General features: G+C 43.4%; 1 protein-coding gene across 3 annotated transcripts in view; it reads left to right on the top strand.

Moving 5' to 3' along the window:
* DNAAF9 (dynein axonemal assembly factor 9) overlaps positions 1 to 27709 on the top strand; it is a 160517-nt gene that overhangs the window by 67931 nt on the left and 64877 nt on the right. For 2 of the 3 annotated variants that reach the window (XM_003821307.6, XM_063601022.1), the window contains 10 exons: positions 7291 to 7372; positions 8970 to 9006; positions 13367 to 13454; positions 14683 to 14759; positions 16957 to 17001; positions 17391 to 17436; positions 21216 to 21327; positions 22800 to 22870; positions 23808 to 23858; positions 24472 to 24559. In XM_003821307.6, the coding sequence (XP_003821355.1) occupies positions 7291 to 7372; positions 8970 to 9006; positions 13367 to 13454; positions 14683 to 14759; positions 16957 to 17001; positions 17391 to 17436; positions 21216 to 21327; positions 22800 to 22870; positions 23808 to 23858; positions 24472 to 24559 (697 nt within the window). The remainder of the gene's footprint in view (positions 1 to 7290; positions 7373 to 8969; positions 9007 to 13366; positions 13455 to 14682; positions 14760 to 16956; positions 17002 to 17390; positions 17437 to 21215; positions 21328 to 22799; positions 22871 to 23807; positions 23859 to 24471; positions 24560 to 27709) is intronic. The other variant, XM_008974784.5, reaches the window with a different exon arrangement.

The raw sequence follows: 27709 nt of genomic DNA, 5'->3' as shown, positions 1-27709 counted from the left end.
TAACCGTAAAATCATAGAATGTTTCCCTCCCCCATTAACCTTAGCAGAGGTCTACAATATAATAGGGGGTTACTGCTGACAGAGCTGCAAGGTACATCTAAGATGGAGTTCACAGGGAACCCAAAGAAGAAAAATGGGGAAGAAAAACAGAAGAATACTAGAGGGATTTGAAGTCCCTGGCACCTACAGCTTCAGAAAACATTAAATAGAACCTAACTCCCAGCCAGATTAACATAAAATCCCACATTAAAAGTCTGTTTCTTCAGTTCCTGTTACCTGATACATCATTTTTGGCTTTCAACAAAAAATTACAAAGCATGCTAAAAGGCAAGAAAAAACACTATTTGAAGAGACAGTGCAACTATCAGAACCAGACTCAGATATGACTCATATTTTGTAATATACAGATTATTAAAAATAACTATGATTAATGTTAAAGGCTCTAATGGAACACATAGGCAACATGTAAGAAGAGATGAATGGTGTAAACAGGGAGGTGGAAACTTGAAGATAGAATCAAAAGGAAATTCTAGGATTCAAAAGCACTGTAATAGAAGCAAAGCATACCTTTAATGGGCTTATCAGTAGAGCAGACATATCCATGGAAGGAATCAGTAAGCGTGACATTGGTCAATAGAAAATTCCCGAACAGGAGTGTGAAGAGAAGAAAACAATGAGAGAGAAAAAAAATCATCCAAGAACCAGCCGGGCACAGTGGCTCACACCTGTAATCCCAGCACTTCAGGAGGCAGAGGCAGGTGGATTGCCTGAGGTCAGGAGTTCGAGACCAGCCTGGTCAATATAGTGAAACCCCATCTCTACTAAAAATACAAAAAATTAGCTGGGTGTGGTGGCAGGCGCCTGTTATCCCAGCTGCTAGGGAGGCTGAGGTGGGAGAATCACTTGAACCCAGGAGGCGGAGGTTGCAGTGAGCTGAGATCGCACCATTGCACTCCAGCCTAGGCAACAAGAGCAAAACTCCGTCTCAGAAAAAAAAAAAAAAAAAAAATCATCCAAGAACCCTGGGACAATTTCAAAAGGTATAATGTGCATGTACTGGGAATACCTGAAGAAGAAAGAGAAGGAAACGGAAGAAGTACTTGAAGTAGTCATGGCCAAGAATTTTCCAAAATTCATGACAAAGACACAAAACCACAGACCCAGGAAGCTTAGAGAACACCAAGCAGGATAAATCCCAAAATATCTATGCGTAGGCCTATCCTATTCAAACTTCAGAAGATCAAAGACAAAGAGAAAATCTCTTAAAATGCCAAAAGGGGAAATAAAACACCTTACCTATAGAGGAACAAGGATGAAAATTCCAGTGGATTTCTTGTCAGAAACCATACAAACAAGAAAAGAGTGAAATGATATTTTAAAGTGTTGAATGAAAAAGCACACCAACCAAACCACATTTTATATCCAACAAAATTATCCTTCAAAAGAAAAAGGAGGAAACAAAAGAGAAATACTTTCTCAAACAAAAAAATTGAATTTATCACTAGCAGATCTGTCCTGTAAGAAATGTTAAGTGTTCTTTATGTATGTGTGTGTGTATGTATGTATGTATGTGTGTATATATTATTATATATACACTATGTATGTGTGCATATATTATATATTTTAATTATATGTAACGTAATATATAATATGTATTATATATGTTATATATTATATATATATATCAGAAGCTTGGATCCACATAAAGGAAGAGCATCAAAGAAGGAATAAATGAAGATAAAATGAAACATTTTATTTTTCTTATTGCTAATCTAAAAGATAACTCTCTAATAATAGTAACTGTATAGGTGATTACAGCATGTAGATGAATGAGTGGCAGCAATGTAATAAGACACAGGAGGGAGGACATGGGAGTACTCTGACACAAGGTTTATGCACTACACACAAAGGGATAGAGTGTAATTTGAAGGTGGACTTCGATTAGTTATTTATTTATATCACAAACTCCAGGGAAACCACTAAAAATGTCCATGTTTCAATTGAAAAATCACTAGAGATCTCAAACTCAATGAGAAAAGACAGTCATCAGTGCCCGCACTAACAGAACACAGATGTGAGAATAACTGACAAGGATTTTAGAGCAACCATCATAAAAATACTTCACGAGGTCAGGAGATCAAGACCATCCTGGCTAACACAGTGAAACCTGGTCTCTACTAAAAATACCAAAAACAAAAAACAAAAAAAAAAACCCTGGGTGTGGTGGCACGTGCCTGTAGTCCCAGCTACTTGGGAGAGTGAGGCAGGAGAAGTGCTTGAACTTGGAAGGCGGAGGTTGCAGTGAGCCAAGATGACGCCACTGCACTCCAGCCTGGGCAGCAGAGCAAGACTCCGTCTCAAAAAAAAAAAACAACTTCAGTGAGCAACTACAAATACCCTTGGAGTAAATGATAGAAAGTTTCAACAAAGAAATAGAAGATGTGTAGAAAAACCAAATTGAGGCCAGGCGTGGTGGCTCACGCCTGTAATCCCAGCACTTAGAGAAGCCGAGGTGGGCAGATCACGAGGTCAGGAAATCGAGACCATCCTGGTTAACATGGTGAAACCCCATCTCTACTAAAAATAGAAAAAATTAGCTGGGTGTGGTGGCAGGCTCCTGTAGTCCCAGCTACTTGGGAGGCTGAGGCAGGAGAACGGTGTGAACCCGGGAGGCGGAGCTTGCAGTGAGCCGAGATCGTGCCACTGCCTCCAGCCTGGGCGACAGAGCGAGACTCCATCTCAAAAAAAAAAAAAAGAAAAAGGAAAACCAAATTGAGATTTTTAAAGTAAAAATAGACCAGGCGCGGTGGCTTACAACTTTAATCCCTGCACTTTGGGAGGCCGGATTACCTGAGGTCAGGAGTTCAAGACCAGCCTGGCCAACATGGCGAAACCCCGTCTCTACTAAAAATAGAAAAATTAGCCAGGCGTGGTGGCAGGCGCTTGTAAAATCCCAGCTGCTCGGGAGGCTGAGGCAGGAGAATCACTTGAACCTGGGTGGCAGAGGCTGCAGTGAGCCAAGGTTGCACCATTGCACTCTAGCCTGGGAGAGAAGAGCGAAACTCCATCTCAAAAATAAATAAATAACAGTAGTCAAAGTTAAAAACTCAGTGAATGGGCTCAGTGGCAAAACAGAAATGAGAGAATAAAGAATCAATGAACTTGAAGATAGAACAATAGAAATCACCCATCTGAACAACAGAAAATAGACTGAAAAAAAAAACTGAACAGAACCTCAGAGAGCTGTGGGACTCTCACAAAAAATCCAAATATTCATATTGTTGGAGTACCAGAAGGAGAGGAGAACGAAGATGAGACTTTAAAAATGAAGAAATAAAGGTTGAAATTCCCCCAAATTTGGCAAAAAAAAAAAAAAAAAAACCGCAAAACTGTGAATCTGCAAAATCAAGAAGCTGAGTGAACCTCAAACAGGATTAAACCCCAAAATACCCACACCAATACACATCAAAGTCAAATTGTTGAAAACTACAGACAAAAAATATTTTTTTTTGAAATGGGGTCTCGCTCTGTCACCCAGGCTGGAGTGCAGTGGCTCAATCTTGACTCACTGCAATCTCCGCCTCCTGGGTTCAAGCAATTCTCATGCCTCAGCCTCCTAAGTAGCTGGGACTACAAGTGCGCACCACCATGCCTGGCTAATTTTTGTATTTTTAGTAGAGACAGGGTTTTGCCATGTTGGCCAGGCTGGTCTTGAACTCCTGACCTCAAGTGATGCACCTGCCTTGGCCTCTTAAAGTGCTGAGATAACAGGCATGAGCCACCACGCTCAGCCCAAACAAAAAATTTTGAAAACAGCCAGAAAGAAATAGCACCTTACCCATAGGGGGAAGACAATTTTTTTTTTTTTTTTTTTTTTTTTGAGACGGAGTTTTGCTCTTGTCACCCAGACTGGAGTGCAGTGGCATGATCTCGGCTCACTGCAACCTCCACCTCCTGGGTTCAAGCTATTCTCCTGCCTCAGCCTCCCAAGGAGTTGGGATTACAGGTGCCCACCACCACACCTGGCTAATTTTTGTATTTTTAGTAGCGACAGGGTTTCACTATGTTGGCCAGGCTGGTCTCGAACTCCTGACCTCAGGTGATCCACCCGCCTCGACCTCCCAAAGTGCTAGGATTACAGGCGTGACCCACCATGCCCGGCCAACAATTTTTGAGTGAAAGTTATATTTCTTTCTCATCAGAAACCATGAAGGCCAGAAGGAAGTGGCACCTATATTTCAAATGCTGAAAGAGAAGAGTTGTCAACCTAGAAATCTGTATCTAACAAAAATATCCTTCTAGAATTAAGGGAAAATCAAGACATTCACAGATGAAGGAAAACTACAAGAATTTGTTGCTGGAAGACCTACCTAAAAGAATAACTTAAAGAAATTTGGTCTAAACAGAGAGGAAATGATAAAAGAAGGAATCTTGGAACATCAGGAAGGGAAGAGAACAAAATGATCAAGGCAGTGTACCACAGAATTATATACTTTAAAATGGTTTTATCTCAAAAGTTGCCAAAAAAATAAAAATAAAAAACCACCCAGTGTATATCCACATTATAGATTGTATTATAAAAGCAATTTCTGCTCTCAGGTCTGTATCACTCCAAAGCCAAAGAGTTTTCACTCATTAAGTCAGTAATCCTTGTTGAATGTCTGGTAAATGCCAGTCACTGTGCTAGATGAAGGGATAGTCATGATCTTTGCTTTTGAGGATCTCATAGACTTGAAAACTCCAGGGAAAGCCAGCTAGGAAATGTTTGAACCGAAACACATTGCTTCCTTTTTCCTTCTGAGTCGTGAATTTCTTATCATCCTGGGCTGACTGAGAGCCAGCTAGGAAATGTTTGGAGCAATAATTTAGATGTCCATTACACGCCTATTAGAATGGCTAAAATTCAGAAGACTGACAACAACAAATGCTGGTGAGGATATGGAGCAACAGGAACTCTGATTTATTGCCGGTGGGAATGCAAAAAGGTACAGTCACTTTGGAAGACAGTTTGGCATTTCCTTACAAAACTAAATATAGCCTTACCATGAGATCCAGCAATTTCGCTTCTTGGTATTTACCCAAAGAATTAAAAACTTATGTCCACACAAAAACCTGCATATGGATATTTATAATTACCAAAACTTAGAAGCAACCAAGATGTCTTTCAGTAAGTGAATGGATGCTATTTAGGGATAAAAAGAAAAGAGCTGTCAAGCCACAAAAAGCCATGGAAGCTCCAAGATTCTGATGTCTGTACTGAGTGGACAAAGAAACTATTCATCTGGAGAGGGAACACTGAGGAGAGTCAGATTAGATGTGTGTGAAGTTCACTTTAGACAGTGAGTTTGAAATGACTGTGAGACACCCCAGTGGAGCTGAGGCGGCAGTGGTTAGATACATAAGTCTAGGGTTGTGAGGATTAGTCTTGTCTAGAAGTAAACATTTGAGCATTCCCTTGGTATGAAGGGGGTAATTAAAACCAAGGCTGTGGGTAAGATTATCTGGATATATATTGTTACTTATTTATTTCAAAATCTTCCTTTGAATACAAGGATAGGTACCTTTAGACCAGACATCCAATGAAGCTGTCTTGAGGTTCTTCTTGTTTTTTTATAGTCTTCCAGGAAAGCTCACAATTGATTCAGCCTGACTTAAAATGTTTTTAAGAGTCGTGCTCTATGACACCAAGGTTTGGACTCTTAACCAGTTACTTATTTTAACTACTTAAGACAATCCAAAGTTCTTTCCTGAGAGAAATGTTGACTCTGTGTATAGATCCCATTCTACTGGCCAACACCTGTGCTGGTGTGTTGATCTTCTGACTGAGATAGACTTCAGATTCACGTACTCAAGTGTACACAACTGAAAGAGAACTGTGTCACTTCAAATCTGGGGTTTAAACCATGTGACTTTAACTCAATTCATAGCACAAACACTTGGCACCTTTAAAAAAAAACCTTTAATAAGGGAAAATTGGAGATCCAAGGAACATGTTTTAATTGAGGAAATATGTATCAACCAGCAATTAGAAATACCTCCATGAGTTTTCATTCATTGTCATGGCAATATTGATCATGTTCACTATTAGTAACTTTTTCATAGGTTAGTTAGAATAAGTTCTCATTTCCAATCTGTAACTTGGATTCACAATGTTATAGAAAAATGCCTTAAATTCTAGTGTTGTTGTCTTAAACAATTGAGTAAAATAGAAGGAATGAGTATTTGTGTTGTATTTAGCTACTTTTTGTATATTGTACTTACTAATGTTCCTTTAGTTCTTGTGGTAGTACTTTTGCATTTTATACCTATTATTCTAGGAACCCTCATGAGATGTTGGATTTTCAGAAGAGGAAAGGACATCTATTTTATCTCTGTATCAATGAACATCTTAACAGGGAAGAAGAATAAAAATTTGAAAACCTAGAGGAACTTATTTTCTCTTCCGCAGGGTCTATGTACAGAGATGAAATACAAATGGTTGTGGGGATGTGGATAGCACCATCCTTTCCTGAATTTGGAGCTGTCCCACACCTCTGCCTGTCATGTCAGCCAGGGGCTTCACTGTGAAAGCTCTGGACTAAGTATTAATGACAGTCAAAACCCAAACACCTTGCTTCCTTTTTCCTTCTGAATCATGATTGCCCTAGCATCCCTGGGCTAACTGAGTATCCAACAGCACCCTCACAATATAGCCAAGGTTTAAACCACACACACACACACACACACACACACACACACACCACACACACACACCACACACACACACACACACACACGCACGCACACGCACCAAAAGATACCTTTGGAAAAACAGTTAAAGATCATCTTTTTCCCTGTGTCTTTAAAAAATAATAAATCTGTTTTGTAGAAGAAAATTTATTTCTGGCCAGGTGCAGTGGTGCACACCTGTAATCTCAGCACTTTGGGAGGCCAAGGCGAGCAGATAACCTGAGGTCAGGAGTTTGAGACCAGCCTGGCCAACATGACAAAACCCTGTATCTACTAAAAAAAAAAAAAAAAAAAAAAAAAATTAGCTGGGTGTGATGGCATGTGCCTGTACTCCCAGCTGCTGGGGGTGCTGAGGCAGGAGAATCACTTGAACCCAGGAGGTGGAGGTTGCAATAATCTGAGATTGCGCCACTGCACTCCATCCTACATGACAGAGTAAGACTCTGTCTCAAAAAAAAAAAAAGAAGAAAATTTATTTCCATTGACTCTATACTTTTTGTTTATCTACTAGTACATGCCTGTTATTGCCCCTTTTTATTTTTATTTTTTTCTGACATCCAGGTAGCCCAGTGTGTCTCACCAAAGGGACCTCTTGCTTGTTCGAGAACATACTTTTTTGGAGCTACTCATGTTCCTTACTTGGGTAAGTCCCTATAAGTTGTCATCTCATCAGCTTATCTAATGAATAGTCTGTCCCATGAACTAGAATTTGACATACAATTCACTACTTTGCTTGGAAGCTCAGGTTACCCAATTTGTGGGCCTCCAGCTCCCTCTCTGATTACTTCTGGATAGTTGATGTGTCTAACACGTTTCTCACAGAATGTGTTTCAAGAGGAAGATGATTGATGCAGCCTACATTAAGTCTAACCATGTGTATAACCCTTTGCTAGGTGTCACAGGGGAGGCCAAGATGAATAAGACCTAGTTTAAGAAAGCAGGAGGTAGGGACCAGGAATGGCGGCTCACGCCTGTAATCCCAGCACTTTGGGAGGCCCAGGCAGGCAGATCACTTAAGGTCAGGAGTTTGAGACCAGCCTGGCCAACATGGCGAAACCCCATCTCTACTAAAAATACAAAAATTAGCCAGGCGTGCTGGTGCACACCTGTAGTCCTAGCTACTCAGGAGGCTGAGGCACCATAATCGCTTGAACTTGGGAGGTGGAGGTTGCACTGAGCCAAGATTGAGCCACTGCACTCTAGCCTGGGCAACAGAGTGAGACTCTGTCTTAACAACAACAACAAAAAAGCAAGAGGTGGGGTCCGCAGTGGGAATTTGGATGACTCAGCCAGGTGCCCACTGGACTGTTCTTGTGAGGAAAGTGAGAAGAGGCCATAATAAAAGGGTACTTAGGAGCAGGAGCATGCTGTGGGGCCATCCGGAAAGGCTAGACTTGCTGGGGCTGCCCTGCTTACTGGGGTAACCAGAAGTTGCAGGTATCCAAAGACACATGGAAAAGAACCTATGGAATGAACGCAGGTCTCAGCATTGCTACACAGAGGAGGGTACATCAGGAACCGTATTTTATTCTGGATGATATTAAATAAGCCAGGAAACTCTGGAAAGAAGCATAACTTGGGTCAGGTAATTAAGGAGATAAAGCAAGAGGTAGAACTGAGCCTGTTTACTGATGTCTCGAAGTTTAAAAAATTAAAAATAAAAACAAAAACATTCCAGAACCTAAGATTCCACACATCTCTGGTATTTAGTGGTGTTGCTGAGTGGGTTGTAAAAGTGGAAAATGCGGGTGAAGGTTCAGGAGGCTATTGGGAATGGCCGGGTTCCACTGTTGTTGGTGTTTGTACTATATTTAACTTAAAAGAAAAAAGTAGTCTGGGCATGGTGGCTCACGCCTGTAATCCTAGCACTTTGGAGGCTGAGGTGGGTGGATCACTTGAGGTCAGGAGTTTGAGACCAGCCTGGCCAACATGGCAAAACCCCATCTCTACTGAAAATACAAAAATTAGCGGGGCATGGTGGCGTGCACCTGTAATCCCAGCTACTCAGGAGGCTGAGGCAGGAGAATCACCTGAACCTGGGAGGCGGAGGTTGCAGTGAGCCGAGATTACGCCACTGCACTCCAGCCTGGGCGACAAAGCTAAACTGTGTCTCAAAAAAAAAAAAAAAAAAGTGTAGTTCTTGACAATGCCTTCCAGGTAAATTAAGCATTTCTAGCTTCCTTGTTAAGTGTTTGCATATCCTGTGCTCTTGTCACATTCTTAGTGGGCCTCTTTCACAGGTGGTGACAGCAAGCTGCCCAAGAAAACTGAACAAATGTAAGTCTTCATATTTTATTTTTTCTTTCTCAAAGTTGAGTTACTCAGTTGTGACTGTCCTGTGTACTTCCTTTTGAGATCAACAGTGATTAAGACATCTGCTTTTGCTGGGTGTGGTGGTGCACACTGTAATCCCAACATTTTCGGAAGCTGAGGTGGGAGGATCACTTGAGACCAGGAATTCGAGACCAGCCTGGGCAACATAAGCAGACCCTGTCTCTACAGAAAATAAAAAATTAGCCAGGCATAGTGGTGCACACCTGTGGTCCCAGCTACTCAGGAGGCTGAGGTGGGAGAATCACTTAAGCCTGGGAGGTCGAGATTTCACTGAACTATATGATTGCACCACTGCACTCTTGGCAACAGAGGGAGACTGTGTAAAAAAAAAGAAGAAGAAGAAGACATCTGGTTTATGACATGAACATTACTGTGTTGTTTCCCAAGTTTCTCTCAGCTTGGAATTCAGGCCAGAGAACCTTGCCAGCTTTGCCATCTGCTCTTCTCTCTAGATTTCAGAGACTTCTTACCTGCACACCCATGCATTTATGATGTAACTCTCCTTGATATGTTTTCTATATAATGCATTTTTAAATTAAGGGCTTTTCTAAGAATAAACCATCCTGAAATCCATTGGGAGAATCATGTGAAACCCCAACTGGTCTGAAGAGTGTCTTTCTCTGGATTTGACACTTAAGCCTATGGAACATAGTGAGAGGGTGTGAACACTGGCTGTGCAACCTCAGAAAGGGTCTACCTAGTGTTGACTTCTCTTCTTTCACATACAGCAGGAAACCAAAGACAGAAAATAAACTCATTAGTGCTGAAACTATTAAATTCCAAAAAGCATTCTCCTTCAGCAATATGGACATAATGGAATTTTATTATTACCTAATTAAATACTGCAGCTTAACTTGGTGGGGTCTAGATCAGCACTTCCCTGTGGCCAGCAGTGAGAGGCTACAAAGGATTATCTAAAGATCTCTTTAAAATATAGGTTCTCCAGGCCCAATCCCAGGATTACAATCAGAATTTCTAGGGCAGGGCCCACAAAGTTGTATTGGGAAAAATATAATAGAAGAAATATAATCATACTATAGAAAATATGGAATTAGAGAAACGAAATTAAGATCAGCTATAATTCCTCCTGTCTGGCACTACCCATTAGTATCTTAATTCATATATTTCTGGGACTGAGCGCAGTGGCTCACCTGAAATCCCAGGACTCTGGGGGGCCAAGGCAGGCAGATGGCTTGAGCCCAGGAATTCGAGACTAGCCTGGGAAACCCTGTGGAACTCTGTCTCTACAAAAATTAGCTGGACATGGTGGCACACACCTGTATTCCCAGCTACTTGGGAGGCTGAGGCAGGAGGATCATCTGAGCCTGGGGAGGTCAAGGCTGCAGTGAGCTGAGATCACACCACTACACTGCAGCCTGGGTGACAGAGTGAGTTCCTGTCTCAAAAATGTGTGTGTGTGTCCAGGTGCAGTGGCTCACACCTGTAATCCCAGCACTTTGAGAGGCCAAGGCGGGTGGATCACATGAGGTCAGGAGTTCAAGACCAGCCTGGCCAACATGGCAAAACCCCATCTCTACTAAAAATACAAAAATTAGCCAAGTGTGGTGGCACATGCCTGTAATCCCAGCTACTCAGGAGGCTGAAGCAGGAGAAGTGCTTGAACCTGGGATACAGAGGTTGCAGTGAGCCGAGATAGCGCCACTGCACTCTAGCCTGGGTGACAGAGCAAGACTCTATCTCAAAAAAAAAAAAAAAAGGAAAATGTGTGTGTGTGTATACGTGTGTGTGTATGTGTATGTATATGTATATATCTTTCTGGGCTTTAAAAAAAATTATTAAGCTGTAATCATAATGTGTATGCAGTTCTTTTGTGGGTTTCCTTTCCTTAGCAACAAGTCAACCATTTCCTCACGTTGGTGGGTGTAGTCTTACCTTGTGCCTGCTTGTACTTCTGTGCCAGCGCTGCTTAGCCACTGTCCTGAATCCTTATGCTAGACCCTTAAACATTTTGCCTAAACCAAATCCATTGATGCCCCATGTCAGGGACTGGTATTGAGTGGTAACTGGGTGCACATTGGGAGATTTGCCAAATCACAGATCCAGTGGAACATGTGGATTCAAGCGAAAGTGACAACGGAGGCCGGGTGCAGTGGCTTATGCCTATAACCTATAATCCCAGCACTTTGGGAGGCCAAGGCAGATGGATAACAAGGTCAGGAGTTCGAAACCAACCTGGCCAAGATGGTGAAACCCCGCCTCTACTAAAAATACAAAAACTAGCAGGCGCGGTGGCAGGCGCCTGTAATCACAGCTACTCGGGAGGCTGAGGCAGGAAAATCGCTTGTACCCGGGAGGCAGAGGTTGCAGTGAGCTGAGGTCGCACCACTGTACTCTAGCCTGGGTGACAGAGCAAGACTCCATCTCAAAAAAAAAAAAAAAAAAAAAAAAACAGCCATGCAGGCTTTTTAATTTTATGGGTCAGCGGCCATGTGGCTTGTGTATTGATCTCCTATGTAAGGATCAGTATAGGAGAAGACCAAGCAAGGGGAAGGCCTGACCAGTGTTGGTACTGAGTGATGTTTGAATCAGCTGAGGAGGGGGATATCTTTGCATGTCTTTGGGTTTGGCATCTTTAAATGCACCCTTAGTGTCAAAGTGTAGAGGATTCTGGTCTCACCTGGAAGGGCCAAGCTCATTCACATCTCTCTGCCAGGCCCCTTCCAGGGTATACCCTCTGCCCTGCCCTTGCCTGGCCAGAAGTCTTCAGGATATGTTGATACTTGGAGCTGACATGTCATGTCCTGCATGTGGTGCAGGAGCCAAGGAGGAAATTGAAGGAGGTGGCAATGTGATGTGGCACAGTGGAAAAGCACCAGGCTGAGAGCAGATCTGAGTTTGGGTCAGCCATGAATTTTCTGTGACTTAATAGACAACATATTCCACTTCCAGAGGCCCTTATTGCTTCTTCTATAAGATGAGAGGATTAGACCAAATCATTTCTGTGTTTTTTCCCACTTTCAAACTCCTATCACCTTCCTTTACCTGATTCCTTTACAAGATTCTTATGGGCTTAAAAATAGACACATTTTTAGGTGAGACCTTGTCAGTTCCTTGCCAGGTGCCTCTCCTGGCTTTTCAGGGACCCTTGGATGAGCCCCTTCTCTTCGTAAGTGTCCTAAGAAGAGCCTGCACCTCCTTCCTCCAAGGCAGTGGTTCTCAACCAAGGGCAATTCTATTGTACCTCCCTCCCCCATCTTTCCCCACTCTCAGGAACATTTGGCAGGGTCTGGAGAAATTTTTGATTATCACAACTGGAATGCTACCAACATCTAGTGGGTAGGGATGCTGGTTAGCAGCCAGGGGTGCTGCCGAACATCCTACAATGCACAGGACAAACCCCCACAGCAAAGAATTATCCAGTCCTAAATGCCAAGGTGGAAAAACCACCTTAGGTGGTTCCCTGAAATGAACCAGACTGGTTTTTCTAGGGACCTTCGTGGCAGTCCATTCTGGCAGAGAAAAACCCAGCCCTTCCTCAGTCTGGTCATCTCTCTTCTCCCGCTGAGGTCTCCTACCCGGAGGTTCCAGTAATAGACCAGCCTTCAGCAGGTCTAGTGAAAAGACGATATGAAACTACAGTATGATTGGTCCCTGGGAAAGCAGCAAGTGGGTATGAGAACACTGAAGGAATTCCTGCTCTGTAGGTAGCTGTTCCTGCACGTAGAGGAGTCAAGGAGTCTACACAGTTTTATTCTGTTTGGTTACAAACAGGGAGGGGCAGTCTCTTGAGCAGAATTCAGAGGAGCCGACTTTCCTTAAGGTGATTTAACAAAAGCAAAGTATAAGTCAAACCAGGGATATGACTTTTTTTTTTTTTTTGAGACAGGGTCCCACTCTGTCACCCAGGCTGGAGTACAGTGACACAGTCTTGGCTCACTGCAACTTCTTCTGCCTCCCAGGCTCAAGTGATCCTCCAGCCTCAGCCTCCTAAATAGCTGAGAATACAGGCACACACCACCATTTCTGGATAATTTTATTTTTATTTATTTTTATTTTTTGTCGAGATGGGGTTAAGTCATGTTGCCCAGGCTGGTCTCAAATTCCTGGGCTCAAGCGATCTGCCCATCTCAGCCTCCCAAAGTGCTGGGATTACAAGCCTGAGCCACTATGCCTGGCCCAGGCATGTGACTTTTAAAAGGTTTAGAAATCAGTGGGTTATATTTTTGCCTTTTTTCATTCTGTTTAAAAATCAGTTTCTTAGGGGCTGTCATTTATGTGCATGCATCTTTTGACAAAAACCTCATGATGCTGTAATGTTAACCATTATTTTTTGTTTTTAAAGTAGGCTATTGTCCCAGATATATGCTGCTGTTATTGAGGCTGTTTTGGCTGGCATTGCATGTTATGCTAAAACTTCCAGTCTAACAAAGGTAATTTAAATACCATGTTTCCCTTTCTGTAATTATTATTTTAATGTAAAACATTCTATCCATGTGTTTCTTCTTTGGACATCTTGTAGTACTCACTTTTGTGCGAGCTTGGGCCTCTTTGACACCAGGCAGAGAGAAGCCCTGAGAGCACTGAGCTTCTGCTGCCTGTGACTGTGCTGCTGTTGTCTTATGGATGACAACTAATTGGTGCTTCTTTGTAGACATCTGGTTGTGTTAAGGAAAAATCATTCTGTAGCACATTGTTTTGTTGAATAGCTTAAACAAAAGTCTTTTAAAAGCTAAAAAAAAACCAAAAAGACAACTTTAGATTATTCTACTGTGAAATCTAATAAAGTTCAGTAAGTTTGATTTCCTATAACTCAGTGTTTAAAAAAAATAGCTAAAGATTAGAAAATCTGACTTGCTTTTCCTAGACAAGCACATGTGTTCCCGTTCTCTGACCATTATCTTCCTTGCTGTTTTGCGGTTAACCTGCCCTGCTGAGTTGGATTCCTATATCTGACCCAGTAAGGAGATGAGAAGAGTCAGCTTGATGCCTCCCAAATGCCAATAGGACCTTTTCTGAAGGAAGCCATTTGACATTGGAAAGGTTGTGTATGATGTAGATATCAGAGAGACTGTAGCTGTAGTCACCAGCTCCTTGCCATCTCCCCTCCTCACTGAACTTGTATCCCTGGTACTGACTCCGGATTTCTCAGCCCTTTAGCCACTACATGCAGAAGGCTTATCCAAAGCAGTGGGGTGTCCTTCAATATCAGTTCTCACGTCTTTGTTTTTTAACTGATCTTTTGTAACTCTTGCTATTTGGATATTCTTAGCATCTGGCTAAAACTTTGAGGGCAGAGGTTCCTTCCCAAGAGCCAAGGAAGAGGGGAGGAGAAAGCACTTTTACAGACCTCACATTCCACTGCTGTCATCACAGCTGGTCACTTCTCTGGATCCAGCACGTCAGGTTCCAGTGCACACCTGCCTGAATGCAGTTTTGTCCTGTAAACCTAGCCTGGAGAAAGCAGGCCCTTCTTTCCCTTAACATGATACTTTCACTTTAATCTATTCATGCCTACCAAGTAGTCACACAGATGGGAAGGACACACTGTAGGGCATGGTGTGATCCTGGACAAGTGTTAGGAGGGCCCTTCCATCAGTGATATGTGTACTTTTTCCTGCTGTGAAAGCTAATTGTCGCTGTCTTGTTATTATTTTACAGGCCAAGGAGGTAGCAGAGCAAACTCTGGGATCTGGGTTAGATTCCTTTGAGTTGATTCCGTTTAAGGCAGCCCTGCGGTAAGCAATGGCTGATATTTTTTATAAGGAATTTTTTTTCTTTGTTTTGGAAGATTCTTTTTTCCCTTATAATTTAGATTTCATCTCCCCTTTGAGAAATGTTTCAGTAAAATAATGGGATGTGTGAAGGAGAATCATTCATGATTCAGCCTTCACTTAGAAGCCAAAGAGCCAAAGATGCAGGAACTGTTTGAGAAAGTCACACACATGTTGTGAGGTTAGAATGCAGGGCAGATTAACACCAGCATCACAGGAGATTTGACAAGCCTGGATTCCAAGGCTAGAAAGGCAAAGCTGGGTACCTGAATGGTGAGGTTTCTAGGGGCAGGGGGCCCTGGGCACAGGAAGATAGTCATTGCTTAGAAGAAACTTGCACTGGGCCTCATCTGTCTCTTGAATGACAGAAACCCTGAGCCTGGTCGTGTCCTGGGGTCTGCATCATCTGAGAATCTGGTGATTTTTCCATCACATCTCCCAGCATGTCACGGTGGTTGTTATCCATAGCTAAATCTTCATGAACCCAGTCCATTTAACCACTGTTTCACGTGAGGACCGTTATGTGCACTTTTATACAAAGGATACAAAAGACACCAATACTGGGGAATTTATTTAAGAATACTTCTAGGATGTGTCTTGTGATGCCTCAGGTCTATGTCCCACATTTTCTTAAATCTATAGTCCTGTGTAATAAGAGAGAGTATTTGAAAGATTAGTCAATTAATTGGTCTAACAAAAAGAATTCTATTTCTGCAGCCCCAGGAGTGGAAGAAAGAGCCAGAACTCTGTGGTGCAGGGCTTTAGACTTGCTTCAGGTCTTCTTTCCCCTGGGTCTTCTGGATCTTGCTGCCCTGGCCATGAAAGGGAAAGGATAAAGGAAGTTTGTTCCCTTAAGACCTTGTGCTGCCCTGTGCTATCTGTTTCTGGCCAACCTGAATTTGAGAACGCTTCTTCAGTTTGCATCTGTGTGACCTTGGGCAAGATAGGAACTGTCTGTATCTGCTCCTTCAGCTACCCACGTTGTAAAGCAGTTGGGCACATAGATGTTAGCTGCTGTCACAGTGGGATATTCTCTCTTACCATCAATAAGGCTGGCATAGTCATTCTACTTCTCCTTTACTTGGGCCCTTGCCTAGGCCACTCAGCCTCCCCAGAGCAGGCCCCCTCTCAGTCCCAAGGCCTCCTAGGCCTAGGTGTCTGCCCTAGCTGGAGAAAGGCACAAGGAGGAAACACCAGTCAATGGGAGAAGAGTCCCCCAGGCCAGTCTTCCACCTAGAGCCCCTCCCCTTTCTCACCACAAAGATTGCTTCACTGAGGGCGGGGCGCAGTGGCTCACGCCTGTAATCTTAGCACTTTGGGAGGCCAAGACAGGCGATCACTTGAGGTCAGGAGTTCAAGACCATCCTGACCAACATGGCAAAACCCCGCCTTCATTAAAAATGCAAAAATTAGCCAGGCATGATGGTACACACCTGTAGTCCCAGCTATTGGGGAGGCTGAAGCAGGAGAATCGCTTGAACCCAGGAGGTGGAGGTTGCAGTGAGTCGAGATCGCGCCACTGCACTCCAGCCTGGGTGACAGAATGAGACTCTGTCTCAAAAAAAAAAAAAAAAAAAAAAAAAGATTACTTCACTGAGGACCCTCAAACTGCTTCAGGTTAGCAGATCTCTTTCTCCCAAGAGGGGAAGGAGTGGGAGCCATGAATGCAGACAGTAATTAGTGTGTAGCTATCTAGTATATGTTAATGCAAGAGATTACACTTACACAAGTTAGAGTAAGCTGAAAGGGTTTTCTAGTTATTTCTCAACTCTGAAGGCCTCACCCATGGCTCCACAGCATTTGACTATGAGTTGCAGAGACGTGGCCTCTGCTTGCGCTCAGAGCAGGGATGGAGGGTCATTCTCAGTCTGCAGTGAGCAGCAGTCCTCTCATGTCATTTTCTCCTGTTGTGGTCCAAGAGTCAAGACAGTCCTTAGGACTTGCACAGAGGCAGGGCTGTGATTAGAGTCAGATTCTGGCCTCATACCTGCTGGTGGTATGGGACCCTGGGGAAAGTATCCAAAATAGGGTAAATCTGTGTAAAGCAAGGATGACACACACCTCCCTGTGTGGCCTTGAGAATCCCAAGCAGGTACCCTGCACAGGTATCTAAGGAGCAGGAGCAGACTGATTTTTCTTTTGTTTTGTTTCTGGTCTACAGCTCCAAGATGACTTTTCATATACATGCTGTGAATAATCAGGGAAGGTGCGTATATGATTGTGGTGCATCCTTACATGGAGCAAGTTTTAGGAAGATAAAGAGAGGGGAGGCTGCTGACATGAGTGGTTTTCTCATGCTTCCACACCTAGCAGTGACATCACTCCAGGGTTGGGCTTGGGCTGGCTGTGCTCAGCTGAGCCCCTGTACCCTGAGTGCTTCCCACTGCAGAGCTGAGGGGCAGAGGTGGGGATGGACATACTCACCTTAGTGGCCCACATACCAATTCTACAGACATGCAACCCAGTGTTTTGAAAGGCCCTAAGAGCAATCCGAATCTATGACTTGTCATTGCCAAGTTGAAAAAAGCAAACACTGTAAATTTAAGTACACTTAAAAACTCTTTAACATAGTCTTCCATCTCTTTCCCCTCCTAGAATTGTACCGCTGGACAGTGAAGATAGCTTATCCTTTGTGAAGACGGTAAGCAGAGCTATCATGGGTCAGCTGGCTGGGAATGGCCTGTAGAGGGACATCTGTAAGTTGGGAGGTGGGAGTGGGTGGGGGTCTTGGGCAGCCCACCCCACCTGAAGAAGCTGATCTTCTCTCAGTCCTATCCCAGCCGTAGCAGGGGTGAGCCTGTGCTTACTGAAGGTACCCAGGTAGCTGTGCTAGGCCCACCCACATCTATTCTCCCTTGCCTAGGCTTCCCCAGTGTCCAGAGTCTTAACTGAGGTGTTGGGAGGCACCTCTTTCTGGGTTATGAAGCCTTCCTACAGGTAGCTGAGATTGCTCTTGTCAAAATGTGAATCCAGGACAAGCCTGCCTTGACTAACAGACTAAGTTTTTCAGTGGCATCTTTGAGTTCCAAGACTTGCATTGATGTCCTTAACAGGAACCTAGAGTTGAGACCAGTCTTGACAGCGTAGTGAGACCCCGTGTCTAAAAAAAAATTTTTTTTTAATTAGCCAGGTGTGGTGGCATGCACCTGTAGCCCGACCTCCTCAGGAGGCTGAGGCAGGAGGATCACTTGAGTCCAGGAGTTTGAGACTGCAGTGAACTGTGATTGCACCACTGCACTCCAGCCTGGATGACAGAGTGAGATTTAGTCTCAGAAAACAAACAAACAAAAACAGGGAACCTGAAAAAATTAACTACAGTCCTGTACCACAAAAGGACATCTTGGTCAACAGTGGACTGCAGATACAACAGTGGTCCCATAATATCATAATACTGTATTTTTACCCACCATTTCTATGTGTAGATATGCCTAAATTCACAAATATTACCATCGTGTTATAATTGCCTACAGTATTCAGTATAGTAACAGGCTGTACAGGTTTGTAGCCTAGGAGCAATAGACTATACCAGCTAGCCTAGGTGTATAGTAGGCTACACCATCTAGGTTTAAGTACACTCTACAATGTTCACACAGTGATGAAATCAGCTAATGACGCATTTCTCAGAATGTATCCCTGTCATTAAGTGATACATGACTATAATTATTTAAATGGCCAATAATCAACAGGGACCTGGGTCTGCCATGATGTAGAGTAGTCAGAGCAACGTTTTCCAACCTGTGTGCTGGGGGGATGGTTTGGAGATGCACTGAGATAATGGTCCCTGGGGTGGGATGGCATGGCGAAGGGGAGCCAGAGTTTCTAGGCCAGTTGTTCTCAGCCACAAGCTGAGTCCTCCCTTTACGCCAGAACATCCTGATGTGAAGAAGATTGGCAAATGGTACATGAGAGGGTAGTACATATCTAGCCAAGATTCTGTTTGTGGTGTGTGTTATATCTTGAGTCTGTTCTGTGACCACTGCCTGAGCCTTAGTTTGAAAAAGCTTTGGTCCCAGGGAACTGGGTGAGCAGCACCCAGTGGATAATTTGGTACAAGCGCATCCCCATCACCATCACCTGTGGAAAAGTAACTCAGAAGTTCCTGTCAGTAGTGTTAACCTATCTACAGAGAATAGCACGACAAGGGTAATTTTTTTAAGGTTGTAATTTATGTTTTTATAATGTTCCTGGTCCCCATCTGTCAACATTTTGTGTGGATGTTCTTTTAGAACTAGTTTAGACTTTTTTGTGATATCATTAAAACATTGGGAAATACTTTCTGATATTTAGGTGATAATACTTTATCTCCTTGTTAGACTTTAAATCCCTGACTTCTCTCCTTGGACTCTTGCGCGGTGCTTTGGAAGATGCTTTGCATAGTAGCAGGTGATTAGGAATCCAGTAAAATCATAGTCTTGCGTCAAGTATGTACAGCTAACGAGATAGGAAATAACAGGCAGGAAGTTGATGCTTTTTGTCTACATTCTGTCCTCTTATCCAGAGATGAAGTTCTATATCCTCCCCAAAGCCTTCCCTGTTGATTTCTCCCTACAAGTATTCCTATAGTCCTTGCAGTTGCAGTTTGTACTACACAAATTAAGAAATAATTATATCCTAATGTGTCATATGATGACCTTCATATAAGAATGCCCTTGTTTCTCCAGCTATACATTATAGATTTCCTGAAGACAGGCACCATGCTGTATTTTTTCTTTCCCCGTGCCACGTGGTGGGAAGTACATAACAAGTGTCCAACAAATGCTACATGTTATCTTTTTAATATTCTCTCTTCCCTTCCTCAATACCAGTGGCCAAATATGAACATGAAGGATCAGGAACCCCCAGGATCTGTCCACCTGATTGGTCTGGGAACCAAAGACATAGGATTGCCATTGTCACTTAAGAGGGACCATGTAGCTCAGGAGGGTTCTGTGTCTTCAGATGCTCGAAATCCTTTGAGACAGCTTTAGATAAACCTTCCAGTTGTCAAACCTGAAAAGAAAGTTAATTCAAATATAGGCGCCTACTTGTCTCTTTTGTATATCCTATTATCATAATAATATGGAAAATTAAGGGCTTTGGCCTTAACTGTGGTTTTTTTCCTTTCAACCTTGTGGCCTCTTTAAGTTTTTATTTGAAAATTCAGCAATCCGTTCAAGAGCCTCAGATCTTTTGTCTCTGTCCTAAGGGGTGGGACAGGCGTCCCAGGCTAGGACGACAATATGTGAAAGTGGACTTAGGAGATCTGTACCAGCACCCACCGCTCACTACTATTCAGGGTAGGAGGGGACAGGTCCTTGTGCTACTTATCCCATGTCCCTCATCAGATCTTCCTGGTCATCACAGACTCTAGCTCTAGCTAACATCATTTTCTCTTTCTTCTGCTGGCTTCTTCCCAGAATTGTTTCATTTTCACTAGTTTTTACCTGATAAATTAGGGCTTTCTTACCAGACATTTGGGAGCTCTCTGAGTTGTTCTAATTTTGTTTCCAGGCTACTGAAGCCTCAGCTTTTATTTGTCTTGGCCATAAAAGCTTGATAGCTTTCTTGCTTTTTTTTTTTGAGATGGGGTCTCGGTCCGTTGCCCAGGCTGGAGTGCAGTGGCATGATCATAGATCACTGCAGCCTCAACCTCCTGGGCTCAAACAAGCCTCCTGCCTTAGCCTCCTGAATAACAGAGACCACAGGCAGACGCCACCATGCCTGGCTATTTTTTTTTCTTTCTTTTTTTTTTTTTTTGAGACAGAGTCTTGCTCTGTTGCCCAGACTGGAGTTCAGTGGCGCGACCTCAGCTCACTGCAGCCTCCACCTCCCAGGTTCAAGCAATTCTCCTGCCTCAGCCTCCCAAGTAGCTGGGATTACAGGCACACGCCACCATGCCTGGCTAATTTTTTTTTGTATTTTTAGTAGAGATGGGGTTTCACCATGTTGCCCAGGCTAGTCTCAAACTCCTGGGCTCAAGTGATCCACCCGCCTCAACCTCCCAAAGTGTTGGGATTATGGGCATGAGTCATTATGCCTAGCCTAATTTTTTCTTTAGTAGAGTGGGGATCTCACTGTGTTGTTCAGGGTGGTCTCAAACTCCTGGGTTCCTTGACCTCCCAAATTACTGGGATTACAGGCATGAGCCACTGTGCCTAGTCAGCATAAAGCAATTTGAGGGAATATATGGAAACATAAGGATACTTTCCTTATAGCCCAAGTGTGTCTCTGATCAGGGAGCAATTTCAGGGAAGCCTGGGTGATCCTAAAGTCACCTCCCAGTTCAAAGATGTATTTAGGATAACTCCAGTTTTCCCTAGAAACTCTTCAGTACTCTTTTGCCATGTTCCTTCAGGCAGTATTTGTGGTCTCATTCTTATGGACTTCTCTCTGAAAGTTTTGGGCTGGTAACAGATCTAACTGGTTTCTCATTTGATGCAGGCTTGTATGGCTGTCTATGACATTCCTGACTTACTGGGAGGCAATGGTTGCTTAGGATCTGTGGTTTTCTCTGAATCATTTTTGACTTCTCAGATCTTAGTTAAAGAAAAGGGTAAGTATATGTGATCTTTAGAAAGCAAACCTTAAGCCTTTTTTTTTTTTTGGCAAAATAAACTATAAACTAAGGCGAAAGGCCAACAATAAACTGGTAAAAATATTAGAACTGATGATCACAGCACTGCACTCCAGCCTCAGTGACACAGTGAGACCCCGTCTCAAAAAAAAAAAAGAGAAACATTAATGATGAACAAAGGGTGTATAACCTAATTTATGAAGAACTCTTACAAAATTAATAAGAAAAGATAAGCTACCCAATAGTAAAATGAGCAAAAAAAATGAACAGGCACTTCACAGACGTGGAAAACAAAAAAGAGAGGAGGACTATTTATAAATGAAGATATGTAATCTCACTAGTAGTCAAGAAGAAGCAACTTGAAGGCTGGGCGTGGTGGTTCATGCCTGTAATCCCAGCACTTTGGGAGCCCAAGGTGGGCGAATCACTTGAGGTCAGGAGTTTGAGACCAGCCTGGCCAACATGGTGAAACCCCATCTCTACTAAAAATACAAAAATTAGCCGGGCATGGTGGTGGGTGCCTGTAATCCCAACTACTCGGGAAGCTGAGGCAGGAGAATCACTTGAACCTAGGAGGCGGAGGTTGCATTGAGCTGAGGTCGCACCACTGTACTCCAGCCTGGGTGACAGAGTGAGACTCTGTCCCAAAAAAAAGCAATTTGAAACAGTAATTAGATATTATTTTTTTACCTGTTAGGTTGGCAAAATATTCTAAAGATTTATTATATTCTAAGGAATGAAAATATTCTAAAGAATGGTAGAATGAGCCTGATAATTCTCTTTGATCTTTAATATGTATACCTATACTACCTTGATAAAAATTAAAAAGTAGTGGTAAAATGGACTAATTCCCAAAAGTTTTGTTTCTTGGTTTTGGGGTTTTTTTTTTTTTTGAGACAAGGTCTTGCTCTGTCACCCAGGCTGGAGTGTGGTGGCATAATCTCGGCTCACTGCAACCTCCACCTCCTGGGCTCAAGCGATTTTCCCACCTCAGCCTCCCAAGTAGCAGGGACCACAGACGCGCCACCACACCTGGCTAATTTTTCATATTTTTTGTAGAGACGGGGTTTTGCCATGTTGCCTGCAATCCCAACACTTTGGGAGGCTGGGGCTGGCAGATCACCTGAGGTCAGGAATTTGAGACCAGCCTAGCTAACATGACAAAATTCCGTCTCTACTAAAAATACAAAAATTAGCCCGGCATGGTGGCACGCATCTGTAATCCCAGCTATTCGGGAGGATGAGTCAGGAGAGTTGCTTGAACTTGCTAGGCAGAGGTTGCAGTGAGCCGAGATGGCGCCACTGCACTCCAGCCTGGGTGACAGAACAAGATTCTGTCTCAAAAAAAAAAAAAGAACCCTAGCTCCTGAGAAGGGCATTTAGGGTCTGGGGCCTGCAAGGCAGGCTGAGCTGGTAGGGAATTAACTGGCACGTGTGTGGTCTTCCTGCAGATGGCACTGTTACCACAGAAACCAGCTCCGTGGTCCTGACTGCTGCTGTACCCAGATTCTGCTCCTGGCTGGTTAGTGTCATTCATCAGGCGGAAGTGGACCTACGTGTGGAGAAATCAGGGTGAACATTTGAGGAAGAGCCTCTTTGTTGGGCCCCTGGTGGGATGTCAGGTCCTGAACTAGCTGTTGTTCAGGAATGGAATTTTTGATCCCAGCCCTTTCTCTTTATACAAATGAACATAGTTCCGTTAACTCTCATAATCTTAGAAAAGTTTCAAAAGAAAGGAACAAAGTTACGTGGGTCACTGTTAAATTAGGAAAGGAAGAAATGAAGAGCCGCATTTTACAAATGAGGAAACTGAGCTTAGGAGTTGAACGGCCCGGCCAAGGTCACACAAATCATGAGAAGTGGATCCCGTGACTTGCTTCCCCGGTAGAGTGGTTGCTACGGAGTTTTTACTGCAACATCTCTCTGCTAGTAGAAAAGTCCCATCTTCCACAGTGGGAGGGACTTGGTCTGAAACTGGGGCCTTGGAATGTAAAAGGTGTGACAGCAATTAGTCTGCTAATGGGCTGAGTCCCTTCTTGAGAGTGCTCACATTCTGCTTCTACAGTTCCCACACAGACAGGGAAGACCGAGAGTTATCCTCTAACCTAAACGTGTTTAAATCTGAAAATATTTTAATACATTATCTTTGCTTCATCCCTAAAAACAGTTGTTTTTTTCTGAAGTGAAATACAGGTGGAGACTAACACATCCCCTCTGCTTGTCATAAGCTCATTAGCTGGACCTCAGGTCCTAGTGAGAGAGCCCACCAAGGCCTTGGGCTCTGAGCCCAGGTGACCAGCAGACATCTCAGGTGTGTCAGGGCCTGAGAGCACTGGACATGGACATGGTGGAAGGACTGCCCAGCCAGTGTCCTGGAAATATTTGAACACAGTGGGGAGACCTAGCAGGGTTTTCCCTTGAAGTAGTTGACTGAAAATCTGCATTCCTTTTGGACACAGGTGGAAGATAATGAAGTAAAATTGTCTGAGAAAACCCAGCAAGCAGTGAGGGTAAGCAGCCTTCTTATTCTCAGTGTGAACATCATGTCAAAAAATAATGTAAACAATTCATAAAGGTATTAAAATGCTTCATCTCACTTCTAATCTAAAAGGTTTGCACTATGTTGTCTTCACTTCCTATCTGCATTCCTCCCCTTCCCAGCAGAGCTTTAGAAATAACCATTTATGGGGGATACAATTAGAGGGATTCTTTATTCCATCAGGGCCTTTTGGTGTTCTTTTAAAAATCTCCCCATAATATTAAAAGCAGATCCCAGATTGGCCTAGACATGTAGAGCTGAGACATCAGGCTTTAGGCCAAGGAGAAGCTGCCTCCGTTTTCACAAAGGAAATAAATCCACTGGAACATGAACAAGTGTTGCGGGCTTTGATGCCTGGACTCAGAGAGAATCTTAATGTTCTTTTTCTCAGCACAAATCAAGGATGCCAGTAACTGCCAAAGAGCCAGACAATGCCAAAGGCCATGGAATACATTGGGCATATCTGAGCCTGACTCAGCTTTTGTAGACGGACATAATTGGGCAGGACTTTTGATTCTGTGAATATTTATGCTATAAATCACCTATTCTTTTTTGGATTTTTGTTTTTGTTGTTGTTTTTAAAGGGGGATGAGTCTTTCCTGGGCACTTATCTAACAGGAGGAGAAGGAGCATATCTTTATTCCAGCAATCTACAGTCCTGGCCTGAGGAAGGTAAGGAGCTATGACTTTAATGTTTTTGGCCATGTCTGGGTCCCTCATTTGCAGATGGCAGCATGGGTGTTGTAATTAATAATACATCTTCTATTTGAACACAATTGTGGTACAGAAATGTTTTCCTACAGCTTTTCTCTCTTGACCCACCCACTTTGTAGATGAGGAAATTTATGCTAGGAAGGGCTGATCACAGAACTGTACCTGGTCCTTTTGTTGCTGCCTGAGGTTAGTTAGCTCTCTCAACGGGCTAGGGCAGCAGCATTTCCAGAAATAGAATTTGTGGACCTAAACAGAATCTGGATTCATTTCTCTTGCTGTGTAACAAATGACCACAAATTTAGTAGCTTAAAACAACACCCTCTTATTATCTCACAGTTCTCCAGGTCAGAAGTTCAGGCAGGCTTGGCTGGACCCAGATCTCTTGAGGTCAAAATCAAGGCATCAGCCAGGCTAGGCTCTTATCTAGAGCCTCTGGGGAAGAATCTTCTCCCAATCTCAGCAAGGATGTTGTTTCCTTTCGCTTGTAGGAATGAGGTCCCCATTTTGTTGGTGGCTGTCAGACAGGGATCCTCTCAGCTCCTCCTCCCAGAAGTCCTTGCCCTTGTGTCCCCCTCCATCTCAGCTATAAAGAACCTTCTTGTATTGAATCTCTCACACACTTTGAGTCTCTCTAATTCCTCTTCGGCTATCAGCATCTCAAGTTTTTGCCTATCCCAGCCCACCCTCTGCCCCCCATAATTCATGTCCCTTGTTACCTCCTCCCAAGGGTCTCATCCCATTATGGCTACAGTTCGAAGTCCTAAATCTCATGGGCTTAAATATCTAAAATCTCATGATCAAGCTCATCTAAGTCCCATGTAAATGAGGCTTGGGAGTGTAATCTATCTACAGCTCCTGAACATGGTTCTCTCCATGTCTGTGGACCTACGAAACTAAAGAGACAAGTCATCTGCCTGCAGCCCTCCCAACATGCAAGGCGGGACTGGCATAGACTTCAGGTTCACCAAGAGGAAAAACAGAAGGTAAAAAGGAGTCACCAGCCCATGGCAGCTTTGAAATTCAGCGGACAGACTTCAGTTCCTTGATACGGTTTCAAGGCCTGGGAATAATTCTGGCTCTCAGCTCTGCCTCGGTGCTCTTGGTTCTACCCTGTTTGCTCTTGGTTTGCTCTGGGCTCATGGCTCCACCCTCTGGGCTTATAGCTACACCGCTGTCATCCTTCCTTTTTCAGTGAAAGGTAGTACTTTGTTTGTAGCTGAGCAGTTTTAACAGCCTGCCTCTTGCCAGTAGAATTTTGAGGGTCCAACAGTCTCCTTCAATTTTATACGTTATCTGTCCCTTTCAATCCAAACTGGCAGTGTTTCTGCTCATATAAAATCCTCAAAAACCTTGTTGGTCTTGCATGGATTTTACAGGGATTTACTGCAAGTTCCTCTTTGGCTTCCTCAAAATAACATTTTCTTATGACTCCTGTTCTTTCCCTGTTGAATATAGCCTTTATGTGAGGGAGGAGTTCTGACTTACTCTACAAATTCCTCAACCTCTACTAAGCAAATCCCCTTTCTGGATGATTTGTTCTTCTTGTTGAAAATATTCTATCCGGTGGCAAATTCCTCTCCCTGTTCTCAGATCACTGGTTCAGCTTCTGCCCCTTCATTCACACAGAAGACAAAGCACAAGGAGTTCTGGTTTTCTATGCACATACTGCTGGAGTGGTAATGGCATTTGTTAACACATCTGTCCCTGCACTTCTGCCTCTCCAGATCCTGGTGCAGAGAACCCAGGAGTTAAGAACATTTGCTGAAGGCAGGGAGTATGTGGTAATACTACCAGCCTTGAGGCAAGATTGCATAGTGTTTTGAAAGCAGATTGTAGGCACAACACAGAGGTGGTTTGTGCTGTGTCATCCTTCAGCCAATTATAATATTTAGCCGGGATATTTGCCAAAATTAGTTTGCACCTTCTTAGCAGAGGGCCTTGTTAGAAAAATAGTCTTGCATTGTATTGAGTTATCCAGCAAGATTCAGTGTATCCTAAGGTCTCTGTGCAAGATAAAGGGCACAGCCAGGGATTTCTGGAGGCTTATTAGTCATAGTCTTTTGATAACTTAAATTTTAAACTTTCTTTGTTGCTGAGGGGAATCTAGTTTGAATTAGGAGATGGTTTTCTGAGGCAGGGAAATTGAATAGAAGCAGAGAATTTAAACAGGAGTCTCCCCTTCCTGTGGATAAGCATTTTACCACTTTGGGATTCAGATCAGGAGCTGATGTAGGTTTTGTGGGGCTTGAAGTTTGTACCATTTGTGGACTCTCTTGAGGAAAATACTACAAAATGATTAGGGCTCTTCTTAGAGCCTTAGAAGGGGACTTGGGCAGGTAAGGGGTCCTGATGAAGTTCAAGTGTCTTTAGTGTCTTTGTCTTTATAAATCTGCCTTTACTTGAGACTGTGATGAGTTTGAAATTTATCTGTTCCCATCCCCTGAAGGTACTTATCTTCAGCTCCTCAGGATGCATTATCTTTATTGATCTTCATATCCTGAGTCCCATAGAAGGTGAAAACTCACCTGATGTTGTGCAAGTTGTTATTTTTTCCATACTTTTTTTTTTTTTTTAAAGCCCCCTCACCCTGACTGAGATGTAGTACAAGTTAATGGCAGCATCTAGAGGGTAGTCCAGGTCTGGAGGATAGTACAGGTCTTCTGATTTTTCACCCAGCAATTACTTACAGATGAAAAGAATAGTACTTCCTGGCAGGGTGTGGTGGCTCACGCCTGTAATCCCAGAACTTTGGGAGGCCAAGGCGGGCGAATCACCTGAAGTCGGGAGTTCGAGACCAGCCTGACCAACATGGAGAAACCCCGTCTCTACTAAAACTACAAAATTAGCCAGGCGTGGTGACGCATGCCTGTAATCCCAGCTACTCGGGAGGCTGAGGCAGGAGAATCGCTTGAACCTGGGAGGCAGAGGTTGTGGTGGGCCAAGATTGTGCCATTGCACTCCAGCCTGGGCAACAAGAATGATCTCTGTCTCAAAAAAAAAAAGAAAAAAAAGAAAAAGAAAAAAGAGAATAGTGCTTCCTTTACCTTGAAGTTTTTTTCAGCTCTAGAACTGTTTCTCTTCACCAGTTAGTGGTGTCTGCTATCACAA

This window comes from Pan paniscus, chromosome 21 (genome assembly GCF_029289425.2).
Source record: "Pan paniscus chromosome 21, NHGRI_mPanPan1-v2.0_pri, whole genome shotgun sequence".
In the NCBI taxonomy this organism is placed as follows: Eukaryota; Metazoa; Chordata; class Mammalia; order Primates; family Hominidae; genus Pan; species Pan paniscus.
The sequence above is the reverse complement of the archived record's forward strand: the minus strand, read 5'-3'. Positions and strand labels throughout refer to the sequence as shown.